Source organism: Coregonus clupeaformis, chromosome 35 (genome assembly GCF_020615455.1).
Source record: "Coregonus clupeaformis isolate EN_2021a chromosome 35, ASM2061545v1, whole genome shotgun sequence".
Taxonomy (NCBI): domain Eukaryota; kingdom Metazoa; phylum Chordata; class Actinopteri; order Salmoniformes; family Salmonidae; genus Coregonus; species Coregonus clupeaformis.
This window is the reverse complement of record NC_059226.1, coordinates 36,245,907-36,262,779: the sequence shown is the minus strand read 5'-3', so window position 1 is coordinate 36,262,779 and position 16,873 is coordinate 36,245,907. Positions and strand designations below refer to the sequence as shown.

The 16,873-nt window shown below is 46.1% G+C and overlaps 1 protein-coding gene across 1 annotated transcript; it reads left to right on the top strand.

Annotated features, from left to right (window-relative positions):
• Nucleotides 1–1,236: 1,236 nt before the first annotated feature.
• Nucleotides 1,237–16,384, top strand: LOC121551617 (N-alpha-acetyltransferase 60). The gene is made up of 8 exons (XM_041864320.2): nt 1,237–1,457; nt 2,470–2,585; nt 3,776–3,905; nt 6,818–6,914; nt 7,208–7,328; nt 9,173–9,286; nt 15,004–15,168; nt 16,278–16,384. Exons 2-7 carry the CDS (start codon nt 2,476–2,478, stop codon nt 15,158–15,160), a joined length of 729 nt encoding a protein of 242 aa, XP_041720254.1. The 5' UTR covers nt 1,237–1,457; nt 2,470–2,475; the 3' UTR covers nt 15,161–15,168; nt 16,278–16,384.
• The last annotated feature ends 489 nt before the right edge of the window (nt 16,385–16,873 follow it).

Here is a 16,873-nt window from a genome sequence, read left to right as displayed (position 1 = left end):
AGTGCACCATTTGATTGTCTGTCTGAGAGACTAATTCTACCGTAATCCTAGCAAGTTAGTTGCACTTGCAGTTGATAGTTTGTTGATAGCGAGAGCATCAGACCTGATATTGTTATTATCTAGTTAATCAGATGACGTATACTAATAAATAGTGGTAATAACTCATAAATAATACAATTAACAATACATGTTCAATAATAAATTATGCAATACATTGTGATGTTATTGTCCACCCAGGGCTGTACTTGCTCACAGGTAATACTGGCATGCTTTTGCCACAAAAAGTGGCAGATCATCAGACTTTGATCTATTGCTATTGTATCAACTGTATCAAACTTGATACCGAAGGATTTGACGTTGGGAAGGTGCACAAACAACTTTACTAGGACTTTTTTTCCTCAGCAGAAAGGAGCATATCTTACTATAGGCTATCATTGTATACAGAGATGGGCAAAAGATGCATCAAAATGTATCTTGTTGCAAATACAAGATACTCTAAAAACCAATGTATCAAACTAACATACAAAATACTTTAGCAAAGTATTGTATCTAGATCAAATACAAGTATTTTGTATTTTCAACCTTTTCAAAATTCTAAATACATTTGCCAGTACATGCCTTCACTACAACAACATTTTCAGTAATGGTAACAAAAAAACGGTTTACTTGCTATGACTGTGATATGTGGTTGTTTATCTACCTTAGTTAAATGCACTGACTGTAAGTCTCTCTGGATAAGAGTGTCTTTTAAACGACCAAAATGTAAATGTAAAAATGATCAATTGCAAAGCACACTGGGTATCATTATTGGCCTTGTTTCGGGTGTGGAGCTCGTTAGAATAATACCCAGTGTTCATTATACATTGACATTTTGGTCATTTAACAGACACTCTTAGCACACCATAGTGCCATCAGACTTATGATACCAATGCAGGGTGAAAGGGGGCCACAGAATTGTGAACCACTATTTTTTTTGTTTGTTGTATAAATACAAATTAAAGGTATGTATCTTGTTACAAAATTCATTGGATTGTAGTTCGGGACAGTGTAATTTTTTTTTACAAACATACTCAAAAGTAATTAAATACGTATTTCAAAGACATGTAACAGAAATACTGCCGATCTCTAATTGTATAGTATGTATGTTACAATAATTTTGGGGAAATGAAACTACAAAGCCAAATCCCCGAGAAACTACATTTCCGCACACAAAGCTGAGAATGAGGTTGAATGACTTCTGGACTGTGACACACACAGGACGAAGCCGATTCGGCTAGTTGTCAAATTAGCAAAGCTGGCTAGCCAGCTAATGTATTGGTGGGAGACCAGTGTCAGTGGTTTTCTGAATAGAGAGCAAATTTGGGTTTTATCATGGTGTTTCCACTGTAGAAAACACTTCAAACGACACCCAAGGAATTTTTCCCCGCACGTTCCTCTTGCTCGAGCGCATAAACAAGGTAGGTTACAAAATATTCGAGCTAGCTAGCAAGCTAGGTTAGCTTGTCGGTCAGCTAGCAAGAGACCTTGCTAGCTACCCAGCAAATTGTAGCCATTCTCCTCTATTAACTTTTGAGCTGACATAGCTAGCGAAGTGTTGTCCAGTTATATTTATATTTCGTTTAGTTATTTTGCCTAGAATCGTAGCTAACTAGGTCGCTACGTCAGCTAGCTAACCCACTTAGAAATAGAAAGCTAGCTAGCTAACTAGCTAATTCTCTTGTTTTGACAACCAGTCAAGTCTAAATATCTAGCTGAAGGCGGAAGGTATTGGCTAATAATGAATCTTGTTTAGCTGAATTTACTGTGGTATGTCAACCAAACAACAGAGATGTCAGCTTGCTTGCGGTGTTAGCTAGCTTGATAACATAGCACCTTACTAGGGCAGCTGACTAGGTTGTTTTGGCATTTAACAAAGCTAGCTAGTTAACGTTAGCCAACTAACTAGTTAGCGTCATAAAGCATGTTCTCTTCATAGAGCACAGCAGCTTTGTCCAAATGTAAAGCTCTGGTTTTGTCCTCAGCGATGACAGTTGCTACAGCCACCAGGGTCAGACTAGAGAGGTTTCAGAAGTTTGTTTGCCTGTCTAGCTATCATTCCCTGTCCCTCTCCATCCAAGGTGCATCCCAAATGACACCCCATTCCCTTTATAGTGCACGACTTTTGACCAGGGCCCATAGAGCACAGGTCGAAAGTAGTGCCATTTGGGGCGCACACACCATCTCTCATATCAAGGACCAAGGACAGTTGACCTGGAAGTTTATTAAACAGCTGACTAACCATTTTTAAAAGTTGTGTATAAATATGTAGCTGAAATATGGCAGACAATGTTATAGAAGATTGATCAGTGTGATTGGTGTGTGTGATCTCCTGTGATTGGTGGGTTGTACGTGTGAATGACTACGTCTCCTCTCATTGGTGGGTTGTAGGAGTGAATAACTGTATCTCTCCTGGCATCGGTGGTTTTCTAGGTGTGAATGACCGACGTGGTGCCCCCCACTGCGCTCAGCGAAGTCCAGCTCCGCCTTCTCTGCCACGATGACATAGACAGCGTCAAGCTGCTGTGCGGCGATTGGTTTCCCATCGAGTGAGTAGTGCGCTACGCGGCCAATAGCAACACAGGATCGTATCGTGTTTAGTAGGGAGAAAACTGTGTGAAACTGTAGTGGTACTTTCACTTGTCTAATAAGAACAGATTTTCGCTTTCCGTTTCAAAAACTTTTGCTATGTTGTGCCCCAGTGAACACGACCCAGGGCACCTGTCCTCACCTATCCCCTGTCAGCTTAATACAGCTGAAGTCTACATCACCTGTCCTCTCCTGTCACCTTAATACAGCTGAAGTCTACATCACCTGTCCTCACCTGTCACCTTAATACAGCTGAAGTCTACATCACCTGTCCTCACCTATCCCCTGTCACCTTAATACAGCTGAAGTCTACATCACCTGTCCTCACCTATCCCCTGTCACCTTAATACAGCTGAAGTCTACATCACCTGTCCTCACCTATCCCCTGTCAGCTTAATACAGCTGAAGTCTACATCACCTGTCCTCTCCTGTCACCTTAATACAGCTGAAGTCTACATCACCTGTCCTCACCTGTCACCTTAATACAGCTGAAGTCTACATCACCTGTCCTCACCTATCCCCTGTCAGCTTAATACAGCTGAAGTCTACATCACCTGTCCTCTCCTGTCACCTTAATACAGCTGAAGTCTACATCACCTGTCCTCACCTGTCACCTTAATACAGCTGAAGTCTACATCACCTGTCCTCACCTGTCCTCACCTGTCACCTTAATACAGCTGAAGTCTACATCACCTGTCCTCACCTATCCCCTGTCACCTTAATACAGCTGAAGTCTACATCACCTGTCCTCACCTATCCCCTGTCACCTTAATACAGCTGAAGTCTACATCACCTGTCCTCACCTATCCCCTGTCACCTTAATACAGCTGAAGTCTACATCACCTGTCCTCACCTATCCCCTGTCACCTTAATACAGCTGAAGTCTACATCACCTGTCCTCACCTGTCACCTTAATACAGCTGAAGTCTACATCACCTGTCCTCACCTATCCCCTGTCAGCTTAATACAGCTGAAGTCTACTCATTCTATTTGCCACCTGTCCCTACCTTATAATAGGCCTAATAACATATTAGGCCTATAAGCCATTTAGCAAACGCCTTTATCCGAAGTGACTTAGTCATGCATGCATTTTCCGTATGAGGGGCCCCAGCAGGAATCTAACCTCTGACCCTTGCCTGTCCCCCTGCAGGTACCCAGACTCATGGTATAATGACATCACATCCAACAAGAAGTTCTTCTCCCTAGCCGCCATCTTCAAGGGAGGCATCGTAGGAATGATCGTAGCTGAGATCAAGGGCCGGACCAAAGTACACAGAGAGGTACGGGTGCTGGTGTAGAGATGGTCCTGACTGACTGACAGACAGTACACAGAGAGGTACGGGTGCTGGGGCAGAGATGGTCCTGACTGACTAACAGTACACAGAAAGGTGCGGGTGCTGGGGTAGAGATGGTCCTGACTGACTAACAGTACACAGAAAGGTGCGGGTGCTGGGGTAGAGATGGTACTGATTGACTGACAGACTGACTGACTGACAGTACACAGAAAGGTGCGGGTGCTGGGGAGACATGGTCCTGACTGACTGACTGACTGACTGACAGTACACAGAGAGGTACGGGTGCTGGGGAGACATGGTCCTGACTGACTGACAGTACACAGAGAGGTACAGGTGCTGGGGTAGAGATGGTTTTGACTGACTGACAGACAGTACACAGAAAGGTACAGGTGCTGGGGCAGAGATGGTCCCGACTGACTGACAGACATTACACAGAGAGGTACGGGTGCGGGGGTAGATATGGTCCTGACTGACTGACAGTACACAGAGAGGTACTGGTGCTGTGGTAGAGATGGTCCTGACTGACTGACAGACATTACACAGAGAGGTATTGGTGCTGGGGTAGAGATGGTCCTGACTGACTGACTGACTGACAGTACACAGAAAGGTATTGGTGCTGGGTAGAGATGGTCCTGACTGACTGACTGACAGTACACAGAAAGGTATTGGTGCTGGGTAGAGATGGTCCTGACTGACTGACAGGACGATTGAACGTTTTCAGAAGAGATGTTGTTTTGACTGAATATACCCCATATTGAACATGTTGTTGGAAGCTGAATGTTTTGACTGAATATACCCCATATTGAACATGTTGTTGGAAGCTGAATGTTTTGACTGAATATACCCCATATTGAGCATGTTGTTGGAAGCTGAATGTTTTGACTGAATATACCCAATATTGAACATGTTGTCGGAAGCTGAATGTTTTGACAGACAGTAGTTGTCAGTGGGGTCATTTTAATGTCACAGTTGGAGTCAATTCCATTTAAATTTCGGTGAATTCAGGAGGAACACTGAAATTCCAATTCCATTTGTTTTCAATGAGGAACATTTGGAATTGGAGTTTGTATTACTATCTGAATTGACAGGAATTGAAATGGAATAGTGCCCAACGCTCATTATATTAGGTATGTTTCCAGTAGTGTAGTTAGTTCAATATCCCTGTCAGTCAGAGTCGTTAGGAACTGTCTGAAATGGAACACACTGACATTCTACATTCTGTTTATAGTCTCCTACTAATTAGACCTGAAGCAGCCAGAGGGAAGAGGAGGAGGAGGAGGGATGGAGGGGAGGAGGAGTGGAGAGGAGGGGGACGAGGGGGAGGGGGGTGGAGAGGAGAGGGGGTGGAGAGGAGCGGGAGGAGGGGAGGGGGTGGAGAGGAGGGGGGGTGGAGAGGAGCGGGAGGAGGGGGGAGGGGGGTGGAGAGGAGGGGGAGGAGGGGTGGAGAGGAGAGGGGGAGGGGGAGGGGTGGAGGGGAGGAGAGGATGAGGGGGTGAGGAGAGGGGGGTAGTGGGGGAGGAGAGGAGGAGGGGGGTGGAGAGTAGGGGAGGAGGGGGAGGGGAGGAGGGGGTGGAGAGGATGGGAGGAGGTGGAGAGGAGAGGAGGAGGAAAGGGTGGAGAGGAGGGGAGGAGGGGTGGAGAGGAGGAGAGGGGGTGGAGAGGAGGAGGGGGGGGGGAGGGGGGAGGGGGGGGGAGAGGAGGGGAGGAGGGGGGGGAGGAGGGGTGGAGAGGAGGGGAGGAGGGGGGGTGGAGAGGAGGGGAGGAGGGGGGTGGAGAGGAGGGGAGGGGGGGTGGAGGGGAGGAGGGGGTGGAGAGGAGGGGAGGAGGGGGGTGGAGAGGAGGGGGGTGGAGAGGAGGAGGAGGGGTGGAGGAGGGGGGGTGGAGAGGAGGGGGAGGGTGGAGGGTGGAGGAGGGGTGGAGAGGAGGGAGGAGGGTGGAGAGGAGGGAGAGGGGGTGGAAGGAGGGGAGGGTGGAGAGGAGGTGGAGAGGGGTAGAGGGTGGAGAGGAGGTAACTACAAGCAGTAGAATCAAATTTTTAAAACAGATAAAAATACACCTTATGGAACAGCTACTTTTTTGCAAATGTTGTTGATCAGTACAATAAAATAAGTCCCAAATGGAAGGGAAACAGATTGTTTGTCATCTGTAGCCCCATGAAATCAGCCAAAACAAGCTGAATAACTCAACACATGACACACTCCTAATGAATATGCATTCCCCTGTATTACAGATAGGCGGAGACTACATCTTTCTTTACCCAGTTTATCACTAGACATTTACCTTTCAAATAAATGATTACCATTATGTTGTTGTGTGGTTAGATTGGTTAAAACAACGTCAGATTGATTGTATTATTGATTCATTAATAATGTATACACGGCTGTCTCTGAAAAACGTTGACGTAAAACATTTCAAATGTAGTGATATTGGTACTCAAAAGATGGCCAACCATTGAACAGAGCAGTATCTGAGCTTATATGTCTGGATCAAGTGGCATTCTGGGACTTGGGCTGATATGCTTTATTTGACGAGGCTTTTCTTTTGTAATTGTTTTGGTGTCCGGTATCTTGGTACTGCACCTGGTATTGATATCGAAGTCACAATTCTGGTGTCGTGACAATGCTAGGAGGGGGGATACAGGGAGGAGGAGAGGAGGAGGAGGGTGCAGAAGAGATGAGAGGGGGACGGGGGAAAGTAGAGAGGTGGAGGGGGGGATGAAGGAATGGAGGAGAGGAGATGGAGGGTAAGTCATTTCCCTGATGGGTATTTGTGTTAATAATACCACCCTGTTGTTAATCAGTGTTTTATAGCTGTGTATAACCTCTCCCCTCTGCAGATAATACCACCCTGTTGTTAATCAGTGTTTTATAGCTGTGTATAACCTCTCCCCTCTGCAGGATGGAGACATCCTTGCCTCCAGGTTTCCTGTGGACACCCAGGTGGCTTACATCCTCAGTCTGGGGGTGGTGAAGGACTTCAGGAAACTTGGAATAGGTAGGTACATTCACTCACTCACTCACTCACTCACTCACTCACTCACTCACCACTCACTCACTCACTCACTCACTCACTCACTCACTCTGTCTTCTGCTGCCCCTCCCTCCCTCCCTCCCTCCCTCCCTCCCTCCCTCCCTCCCTCCCTCCCTCCCTCCCTCCCTCCCTCCCTCCCTCCCTTCCTGCTACTCTTCCTCCCTATCCCTCCTCCCTCCCTCCCTCCCTCCCATCCCTCCCTCCCTCCCTCCCTCCCTCCCTCCCTTTCCTGCTACTCTTCCTTCTCCCCCTCCCAGGCTCCTTGCTGCTGGACAGTCTAAAGGAACACATCTCCACCACGGCCCAGGACCACTGCAAGGCCATCTACCTCCACGTGCTGACCACCAACACCACGGCTATACATTTCTACCACAACAGGTTGGTAGGGACCACTGTGGAAAAAAGTCATTGACTTTATTGTGTTATCCTGAGGAAAAATGTACTTTATGACTGTGATATGTACTTTATGACTGTGATATGTACTTGTCTCACCTAGCTGACTTCATTACTACAATGTAAAACTGTATTTAAAAAAAATATGTAGGTACTGGGTGTATATGTACTGGGTGTATACAGTGGGGAAAAAAAGTATTTAGTCAGCCACCAATTGTGCAAGTTCTCCCACTTAAAAAGATGAGAGAGGCCTGTAATTTTCATCATATGTACACGTCAACTATGACAGACAAATTGAGAAAAGAAAATCCAGAAAATCACATTGTAGGATTTTTAATGAATTTATTTGCAAATTATGGTGGAAAATAAGTATTTGGTCACCTACAAACAAGCAAGATTTCTGTCTCTCACAGACCTGTAACTTCTTCTTTAAGAGGCTCCTCTGTCCTCCACTCGTTACCTGTATTAATGGCACCTGTTTTAACTTGTTATCAGTATAAAAGACACCTGTCCACAACCTCAAACAGTCACACTCCAAACTCCACTATGGCCAAGACCAAAGAGCTGTCAAAGGACACCAGAAACAAAATTGTAGACCTGCACCAGGCTGGGAAGACTGAATATGCAATAGGTAAGCAGCTTGGTTTGAAGAAATCAACTGTGGGAGCAATTATTAGGAAATGGAAGACATACAAGACCACTGATAATCTCCCTCGATCTGGGGCTCCACGCAAGATCTCACCCTGTGGGGTCAAAATGATCACAAGAACGGTGAGCAAAAATCCCAGAACCACACGGGGGACCTAGTGAATGACCTGCAGAGAGCTGGGACCAAAGTAACAAAGCCTACCATCAGTAACACACTACGCCGCCAGGGACTCAAATCCTGCAGTGCCAGACGTGTCCCCCTGCTTAAGCCAGTACATGTCCAGGCCCGTCTGAAGTTTGCTAGAGTGCATTTGGATGATCCAGAAGAGGATTGGGAGAATGTCATATGGTCAGATGAAACCAAAATAGAACTTTTTGGTAAAAACTCAACTCGTCGTGTTTGGAGGACAAAGAATGCTGAGTTGCATCCAAAGGACACCATACCTACTGTGAAGCATGGGGGTGGAAACATCATGCTTTGGGGCTGTTTTTCTGCAAAGGGACCAGGACGACTGATACGTGTAAAGGAAAGAATGAATGGGGCCATGTATCGTGAGATTTTGAGTGAAAACCTCCCTTCCATCAGCAAGGGCATTGAAGATGAAACGTGGCTGGGTCTTTCAGCATGACAATGATCCCAAACACACCGCCCGGGCAATGAAGGAGTGGCTTCGTAAGAAGCATTTCAAGGTCCTGGAGTGGCCTAGCCAGTCTCCAGATCTCAACCCCATAGAAAATCTTTGGAGGGAGTTGAAAGTCCGTGTTGCCCAGCGACAGCCCCAAAACATCACTGCTCTAGAGGAGATCTGCATGGAGGAATGGGCCAAAATACCAGCAACAGTGTGTGAAAACCTTGTGAAGACTTACAGAAAACGTTTGACCTGTGTCATTGCCAACAAAGGGTATATAACAAAGTATTGAGAAACTTTTGTTATTGACCAAATACTTATTTTCCACCATCATTTGCAAATAAATTCATTAAAAATCCTACAATGTGATTTTCTGGATTTTTTTTCCTCATTTTGTCTGTCATAGTTGACGTGTACCTATGATGAAAATTACAGGCCTCTCTCATCTTTTTAAGTGGGAGAACTTGCACAATTGGTGGCTGACTAAATACTTTTTTCCCCCACTGTATGTATTTTTAAATTGTCATAAAATGAAGGAATGAATCTCAACAGAGACTTCAGGCAGCATCACTACCTACCTTACTACTACTCAATACGAGGGGTGCTGAAAGACGGCTTCACATACGTACTGTACATCAACGGAGGGCATCCGCCCTGGACCCTTTTATATCCTTTAATACAAAGGGGGGGGTCGTCGTCAGGGTTGGGGGTTGGGGGTTGGTGGGGGGTCGGGGTTGGGGAATTGCAGCAATCTTTAAAAGTTTAATTGTAAAATAAAATAATTCCTGGAATTGAACAAGAACCATCCTTAAAATATACTTAAAATGTAACCCTTTATGCCAATACATTCCATATCATAAGGCTATACCTCAACAGCCTAGTTTTACCCCAACACAGTGGTCTGAAACTCCTGGTTTGCAGGCCACATCAGGCAAGTCACATTATGCTGTCTTGTAAAGTGATATGTAATTCCTAAATGAATGTAGGTAGGGGTAAAGTGACTATGCATAGATAATAAACAGCTAGTAGCAGCAGTGTAAAAACAAAGGGGGGGTCAATGCAAATAGTCCGGGTGGCCATTTGATTAATTGTTCAGCAGTCTTATGGCTTTGGGGTAGAAGCTGTTAAGGAGCCTCTTGGACCTAGACTTGGCGCTCCGGTACCGCTTGCCGTACGGTAGCAGAGAGAACAGTCTATGACTAGGGTGACTGGAGTCTTTGACAATTTGTTGGGCCTTCCTCTGACACCGCCTAGTATATAGGTCCTGGAAGGATCTAGGGACCCATGCCAAATCTTTTCAGTCTCCAGAGCCTTCTTCACGACTGTCTTGGTGTGTTTGGACCATAATAGTTTTTTGGTGATGTGGACACCAAGGAACTTGAATCTCTCAACCCGCTCCACTACAGTGTGACTACACAAGTCACACTTTAACATTTCCACATATTCGAAGTCTCTGCGGCCTACTGTCCGACCGTGTATTGGGCCTGCATCTGTCCTATGTCCCGCTGTTCAGCAGCCTGGTGGCTGATGGAATGAAACGTACCTTGCTCCTATTCTAGCTGAACTTAATTTACTTCCGGAGGGCAGCAGCTCAAAACATTGGGCCAGATTATGTGTGGGGTCTTCTATGATGCGTTTGGCCTTGTCCCTTGCCCGTTTATCATAGAGGTCCTGAAGCACCCTGCACTGCAGCCCACAGAGCTTTGACCCACTGACAGCCCACCGTACCAGCCCACTGACAGCCCACCGTACCAGGCCACTGACAGCCCACGGTACCAGGCCACTGACAGCCCACGGTACCAGGCCACTGACAGCCCACGGTACCAGGCCACTGACAGCCCACGGTACCAGGCCACTGACAGCCCACGGTACCAGCCCACTGACAGCCCACCGTACCAGGCCACTGACAGCCCACGGTACCAGGCCACTGACAGCCCACGGTACCAGGCCACTGACAGCCCACGGTACCAGCCCACTGACAGCCCACGGTACCAGGCCACTGACAGCCCACGGTACCAGGCCACTGACAGCCCACGGTACCAGGCCACTGACAGCCCACGGTACTAGGCCACTGACAGCCCAAGGTACCAGGCCACTGACAACCCAAGGTACCAGGCCACTGACAGCCCAAGGTACCAGGCCACTGACAGCCCACCGTACCAGGCCACTGACAGCCCACCGTACCAGGCCACTGACAGCCCACCGTACCAGGCCACTGACAGCCCACGGTACCAGGCCACTGACAGCCCACGGTACCAGGCCACTGACAGCCCACGGTACCAGGCCACTGACAGCCCACGGTACCAGGCCACTGACAGCCCACCGTCCCAGGGTACTGACAGCCCACCGTCCCAGGGTACTGACAGCCCACCGTCCCAGGCCACTGACAGCCCAACGTACCAGGCCACTGACAGCCCAACGTACCAGGCCACTGACAGCCCAACGTACCAGGCCACTGACAGCCCAACGTACCAGGCCTGGTACTCTCTAAATGGCCGGTGTAGTAGTTGGAGACTATCCTGGTGTTGACATTCAGTTGTCTCAGTCTGGTGCAGTAGTTGGACGGTATCCTGGTGTTGACATTCAGTTGTCTCAGTCTGTTCAGGAGGTACAGTTGTTGTTGTCATGTTTTATTGATGTTCTGAGGGTTGGCGTTATAAAAATAGAGTACAGTACAGTAGTCACTACAGAGTAGATATAGTACAGTACAGTAGTCACTACAGAGTAGATAGAGTACAGTACAGTAGTCACTACAGAGTGGATAGAGTACAGTAGTCACTACAGAGTAGATAGAGTACAGTACAGTAGTCACTACAGAGTAGATAGAGTACAGTACAGTAGTCACTACAGAGTGGATAGAGTACAGTAGTCACTACAGAGTAGATAGAGTACAGTACAGTAGTCACTACAGAGTAGATAGAGTACAGTACAGTAGTCACTACAGAGTGGAATAGAGTACAGTAGTCACTACAGAGTGGAATAGAGTACAGTACACTAGTCACTACAGAGTGGATAGAGTACAGTACAGTAGTCACTACAGAGTGGATAGAGTACAGTAGTCACTACAGAGTGGATAGAGTACAGTACAGTAGTCACTACAGAGTAGATAGAGTACAGTACAGTAGTCACTACAGAGTGGAATAGAGTACAGTAGTCACTACAGAGTAGATAGAGTACAGTACAGTAGTCACTACAGAGTGGATAGAGTACAGTACAGTAGTCACTACAGAGTAGATAGAGTACAGTACAGTAGTCACTACAGAGTGGATAGAGTACAGTAGTCACTACAGAGTAGATAGAGTACAGTACAGTAGTCACTACAGAGTAGATAGAGTACAGTACAGTAGTCACTACAGAGTGGATAGAGTACAGTAGTCACTACAGAGTAGATAGAGTACAGTACAGTAGTCACTACAGAGTAGATAGAGTACAGTACAGTAGTCACTACAGAGTGGAATAGAGTACAGTAGTCACTACAGAGTGGAATAGAGTACAGTACACTAGTCACTACAGAGTGGATAGAGTACAGTACAGTAGTCACTACAGAGTGGATAGAGTACAGTAGTCACTACAGAGTGGATAGAGTACAGTACAGTAGTCACTACAGAGTAGATAGAGTACAGTACAGTAGTCACTACAGAGTGGAATAGAGTACAGTAGTCACTACAGAGTAGATAGAGTACAGTACAGTAGTCACTACAGAGTGGATAGAGTACAGTACAGTAGTCACTACAGAGTAGATAGAGTACAGTACAGTAGTCACTACAGAGTGGAATAGAGTACAGTACAGTAGTCACTACAGAGTAGTAGTCACTACAGAGTGGATAGAGTACAGTAGACACTACAGAGTGGATAGAGTACAGTACAGTAGTCACTACAGAGTAGATAGAGTACAGTACAGTAGTCACTACAGAGTGGATAGAGTACAGTACAGTAGTCACTACAGAGTAGATAGAGTACAGTAGTCACTACAGAGTAGATAGAGTACAGTACAGTAGTCACTACAGAGTGGATAGAGTACAGTACAGTAGTCACTACAGAGTAGATAGAGTACAGTACAGTAGTCAGTACAGAGTGGATAGAGTACAGTACAGTACAGTAGTCACTACAGAGTGGATAGAGTACAGTACAGTAGTCACTACAGAGTGGAATAGAGTACAGTAGTCACTACAGAGTGGATAGAGTACAGTACAGTAGTCACTACAGAGTAGATAGAGTACAGTACAGTAGTCACTACAGAGTAGATAGAGTACAGTACAGTAGTCACTACAGAGTGGAATAGAGTACAGTACAGTAGTCACTACAGAGTGGATAGAGTACAGTACAGTAGTCACTACAGTGTAGATAGAGTACAGTACAGTAGTCACTACAGAGTAGATACAGTACAGTAGTCACTACAGAGTAGATACAGTACAGTAGTCACTACAGAGTGGAATAGAGTACAGTACAGTAGTCACTACAGAGTAGATAGAGTACAGTACAGAAGTCACTACAGAGTAGATAGAGTACAGTACAGTAGTCACTACAGAGTGGAATAGAGTACAGTACAGTAGTCACTACAGAGTAGAGTTAGTCACTACAGAGTGGATATAGTACAGTAGTCACTACAGAGTGGATAGAGTACAGTACAGTAGTCACTACAGAGTAGATAGAGTACAGTACAGTAGTCACTACAGAGTGGATAGAGTACAGTACAGTAGTCACTACAGAGTAGATAGAGTACAGTACAGTAGTCACTACAGAGTAGATAGAGTACAGTACAGTAGTCACTACATAGTAGATAGAGTACAGTACAGTAGTCACTACAGAGTAGATACAGTACAGTAGTCACTACAGAGTGGATAGAGTACAGTACAGTAGTCACTACAGAGTGGAATAGAGTACAGTAGTCACTACAGAGTGGATAGAGTACAGTAGTCACTACAGAGTAGATAGAGTACAGTACAGTAGTCACTACAGAGTAGATAGAGTACAGTACAGTAGTCACTACAGAGTGGAATAGAGTACAGTACAGTAGTCACTACAGAGTGGATAGAGTACAGTAGTCACTACAGTGTAGATAGAGTACAGTACAGTAGTCACTACAGTGGATAGAGTACAGTACAGTAGTCACTACAGAGTAGATAGATACAGTACAGTAGTCACTACAGAGTGGAATAGAGTACAGTACAGTAGTCACTACAGAGTGGATACAGTACAGTAGTCACTACAGAGTGGATAGAGTACAGTACAGTAGTCACTACAGAGTAGATAGAGTACAGTACAGTAGTCACTACAGAGTAGATAGAGTACAGTACAGTAGTCACTACAGAGTGGAATAGAGTACAGTACAGTAGTCACTACAGAGTAGATAGAGTACAGTACAGTAGTCACTACAGAGTGGATATAGTACAGTAGTCACTACAGAGTGGATAGAGTACAGTTGCACTAAGAGTAGATAGAGGTACAGTAGTCACACAGAGTGGATAGAGTACAGTACAGTAGTCACTACAGAGTAGATAGAGTACAGTACAGTAGTCACTACAGAGTAGATAGAGTACAGTACAGTAGTCACTACAGAGTAGATAGAGTACAGTACAGTAGTCACTACAGAGTGGATAGAGTACAGTACAGTAGTCACTACAGAGTAGATAGAGTACAGTAGTCACTACAGAGTGGATATAGTACAGTACAGTTGTCACTACAGAGTGGATAGAGTACAGTACAGTAGTCACTACAGAGTAGATACAGTACAGTAGTCACTACAGAGTAGATAGAGTACAGTACAGTAGTCACTACAGAGTGGAATATAGTACAGTACAGTAGTCACTACAGAGTAGATAGAGTACAGTACAGTAGTCACTACAGAGTAGATAGAGTACAGTACAGTAGTCACTACAGAGTGGATAGAGTACAGTACAGTAGTCACTACAGAGTAGATAGAGTACAGTACAGTAGTCACTACAGAGTAGATAGAGTACAGTACAGTAGTCACTACAGAGTAGATAGAGTATTGAGCATTTTCAGAATTATTTCATGCTGTTCATATTTAACAGCTTCAGCAGCTATTATATTCACTAATTTGAATTGGTTATATTTAGGATAATGTTTTACATATTTGATTGTATGTTTTAATATGAAAAGCTAATTCCCCAAATTCCTGAAAGTTTTCAGAATTCAGGGTACATTTAGAGGTTTACCAGGAATATTCCCTCTTAGTTCGTTAAGAGGTTGAGTTTGTCTGGAATTCGAGATTAGTTGAATTGACTCTAAATTGAAGAATTGCTATAGAATATTACATTGATGGAATTTATAGGGAGAGGGAATTGAATTGGAATTGAATTTGTGTAATTGACCCCAACCTTGCTACATCAACCCTATAGTCCTTGACGGTCCCCCTGCACTGACTACATCCAACACATTGGCTCGACCCTGGCCAGCCTCAGTCCCTGCTCCATCCCCCAGAGACTCTACAGACAGGCCCAGTCTCTGCTCCGCAGCCTAATACCCTGGTCAGGCATCGCATCCAAGACCGGTATACAGTACAGCAGGACCATGTGACAGGAGAGGTGTGTATTTGGGAGAGGGGGGAGGTGTGTGTGTGTTAGGGGGGAGGTGTGTCTTAGGGGGAGGTGTGTGTTTTGGGGAGGTGTGTGTGTGTTTTGGGGAGGTGTGTGTGTGTTTTGGGGAGGTGTGTTGGGGGTGTGTGTGTGTTAGGGGTTGTTGTGGGGGAAGGTGTGTGTGTGTTAGGGGGAGGTGTGTGTTAGGGGGAGGTGTGTGGGAGTCTGAGGGGGTATGTGTTTGGCCTATCTGTTGTTGATTGACTTTCATTTAACTCCATACTCTCTCCCCCCTCTCTGTCTCTTTGTCTCGCTCTCCACTCTCTGTCTCTCTCTTTCTCCCCCCTCTCTTTCTCCCCCCTCTCTGTCTCTCCCGTCTCGGTTTCTCTCTCCCCTCTCTGTTTCTCTCTCCCCTCTCTGTTTCTCTCTCCCCTCTCTGTTTCTCTCTCTCTCCCTTCTCTGTTTCTCTCTCTCTCCCCCTCTGTTTCTCTCTCTCCCCCTCTGTTTCTCTCTCTCTCCCCTCTGTTTCTCTCTCTCTCCCTCTCTGTTTCTCTCTCCTCTCTGTTTCTCTCTCCCTTCTCTGTTTCTCTCTCTCCCCCTCTGTTTCTCTCTCTCTCTCCTCTCTGTTTCTCTCTCCCTCTTCCCCTCTCTCTCTCCCTCTGTTTCTCTCTGTCTCCCCTCTCTGTCTCTCTCTCTCTCCCTCTCTCTCCCCCCTCTCTCTCTCTCTCTCTCTCCTCTCTGTTTCTCTCTCTGTCCCCCCTCTCTGTCCCCCCCCCTCTCTCTCTCTCCTCTCTGTTTCTCTCTCTCTCCTCTCTCTCTCTCTCTCTCTCTCTCTCTCTCTCTCTCTCTCTCTCTCTCTCTCTCTCTCTCTCCTCTCTGTTTCTCTCTCCTCTCTGTTTCTCTCTCTCTCCTCTCTGTTTCTCTCTCTCTCTCTCTCTCTCTCTCTCTCTCTCTCTCTCTCTCTCTCTCCTCTCTGTTTCTCTCTCCTCTCTGTTTCTCTCTGTCCCCCCCTCTCTGTTTCTCTCTGTCTCTCTCCCCTCTGTCTCCCTATCTTTCCCTCATCTCTCTCTTTTCTCTCCCTCATCTCTCTCTCGCTCCCCCTCTCTTTTTTCCTCCAGGGTCTTCCCCTGTGTTCTTCAGGACCCTCTGACCCCACCTGAACACCAAACCAAACCACCCAGCCCACCAAACCACCCAGCCCACCAAACCACCCAGCCCACCAAACCAAGCCACCCACCAAACCACCCAGCCCACCAAACCACCCACCAAACCAAGCCACCCACCAAACCACCCAGCAAGCTACACACCAAGCGTCTCGTCTCTCCCTGGCTGTCCTACAGCTCTCACAGAGAGACTATGTATTATAGCTGTACATTATATATATCCTCTAATATATAAATACATATATACTGTATATATATATACCCTGTCTTCCACTCTACTGTCTGAGCCAGTGGTGTAGTGGAGGGTCAACACGGCACGCACCTTTTTTTTTTACTATTGTGGAAAAATGCATTGAAAATATAGGGAGTGATATTACCTTATTCACTAGAATGGTGTGGACCGGGTTGGGGTCAACTCTGGTTTCAACTGGACCGGGTTGAGATTCAGTAGGGTTGGGGTCAACTCTGGTTTCAACTGGACCGGGGTGAGATTCAGTAGGGTTTGGTAACTCTGGTTCCAATTTAGACAATTCAGGAAGACAATTTGAAAT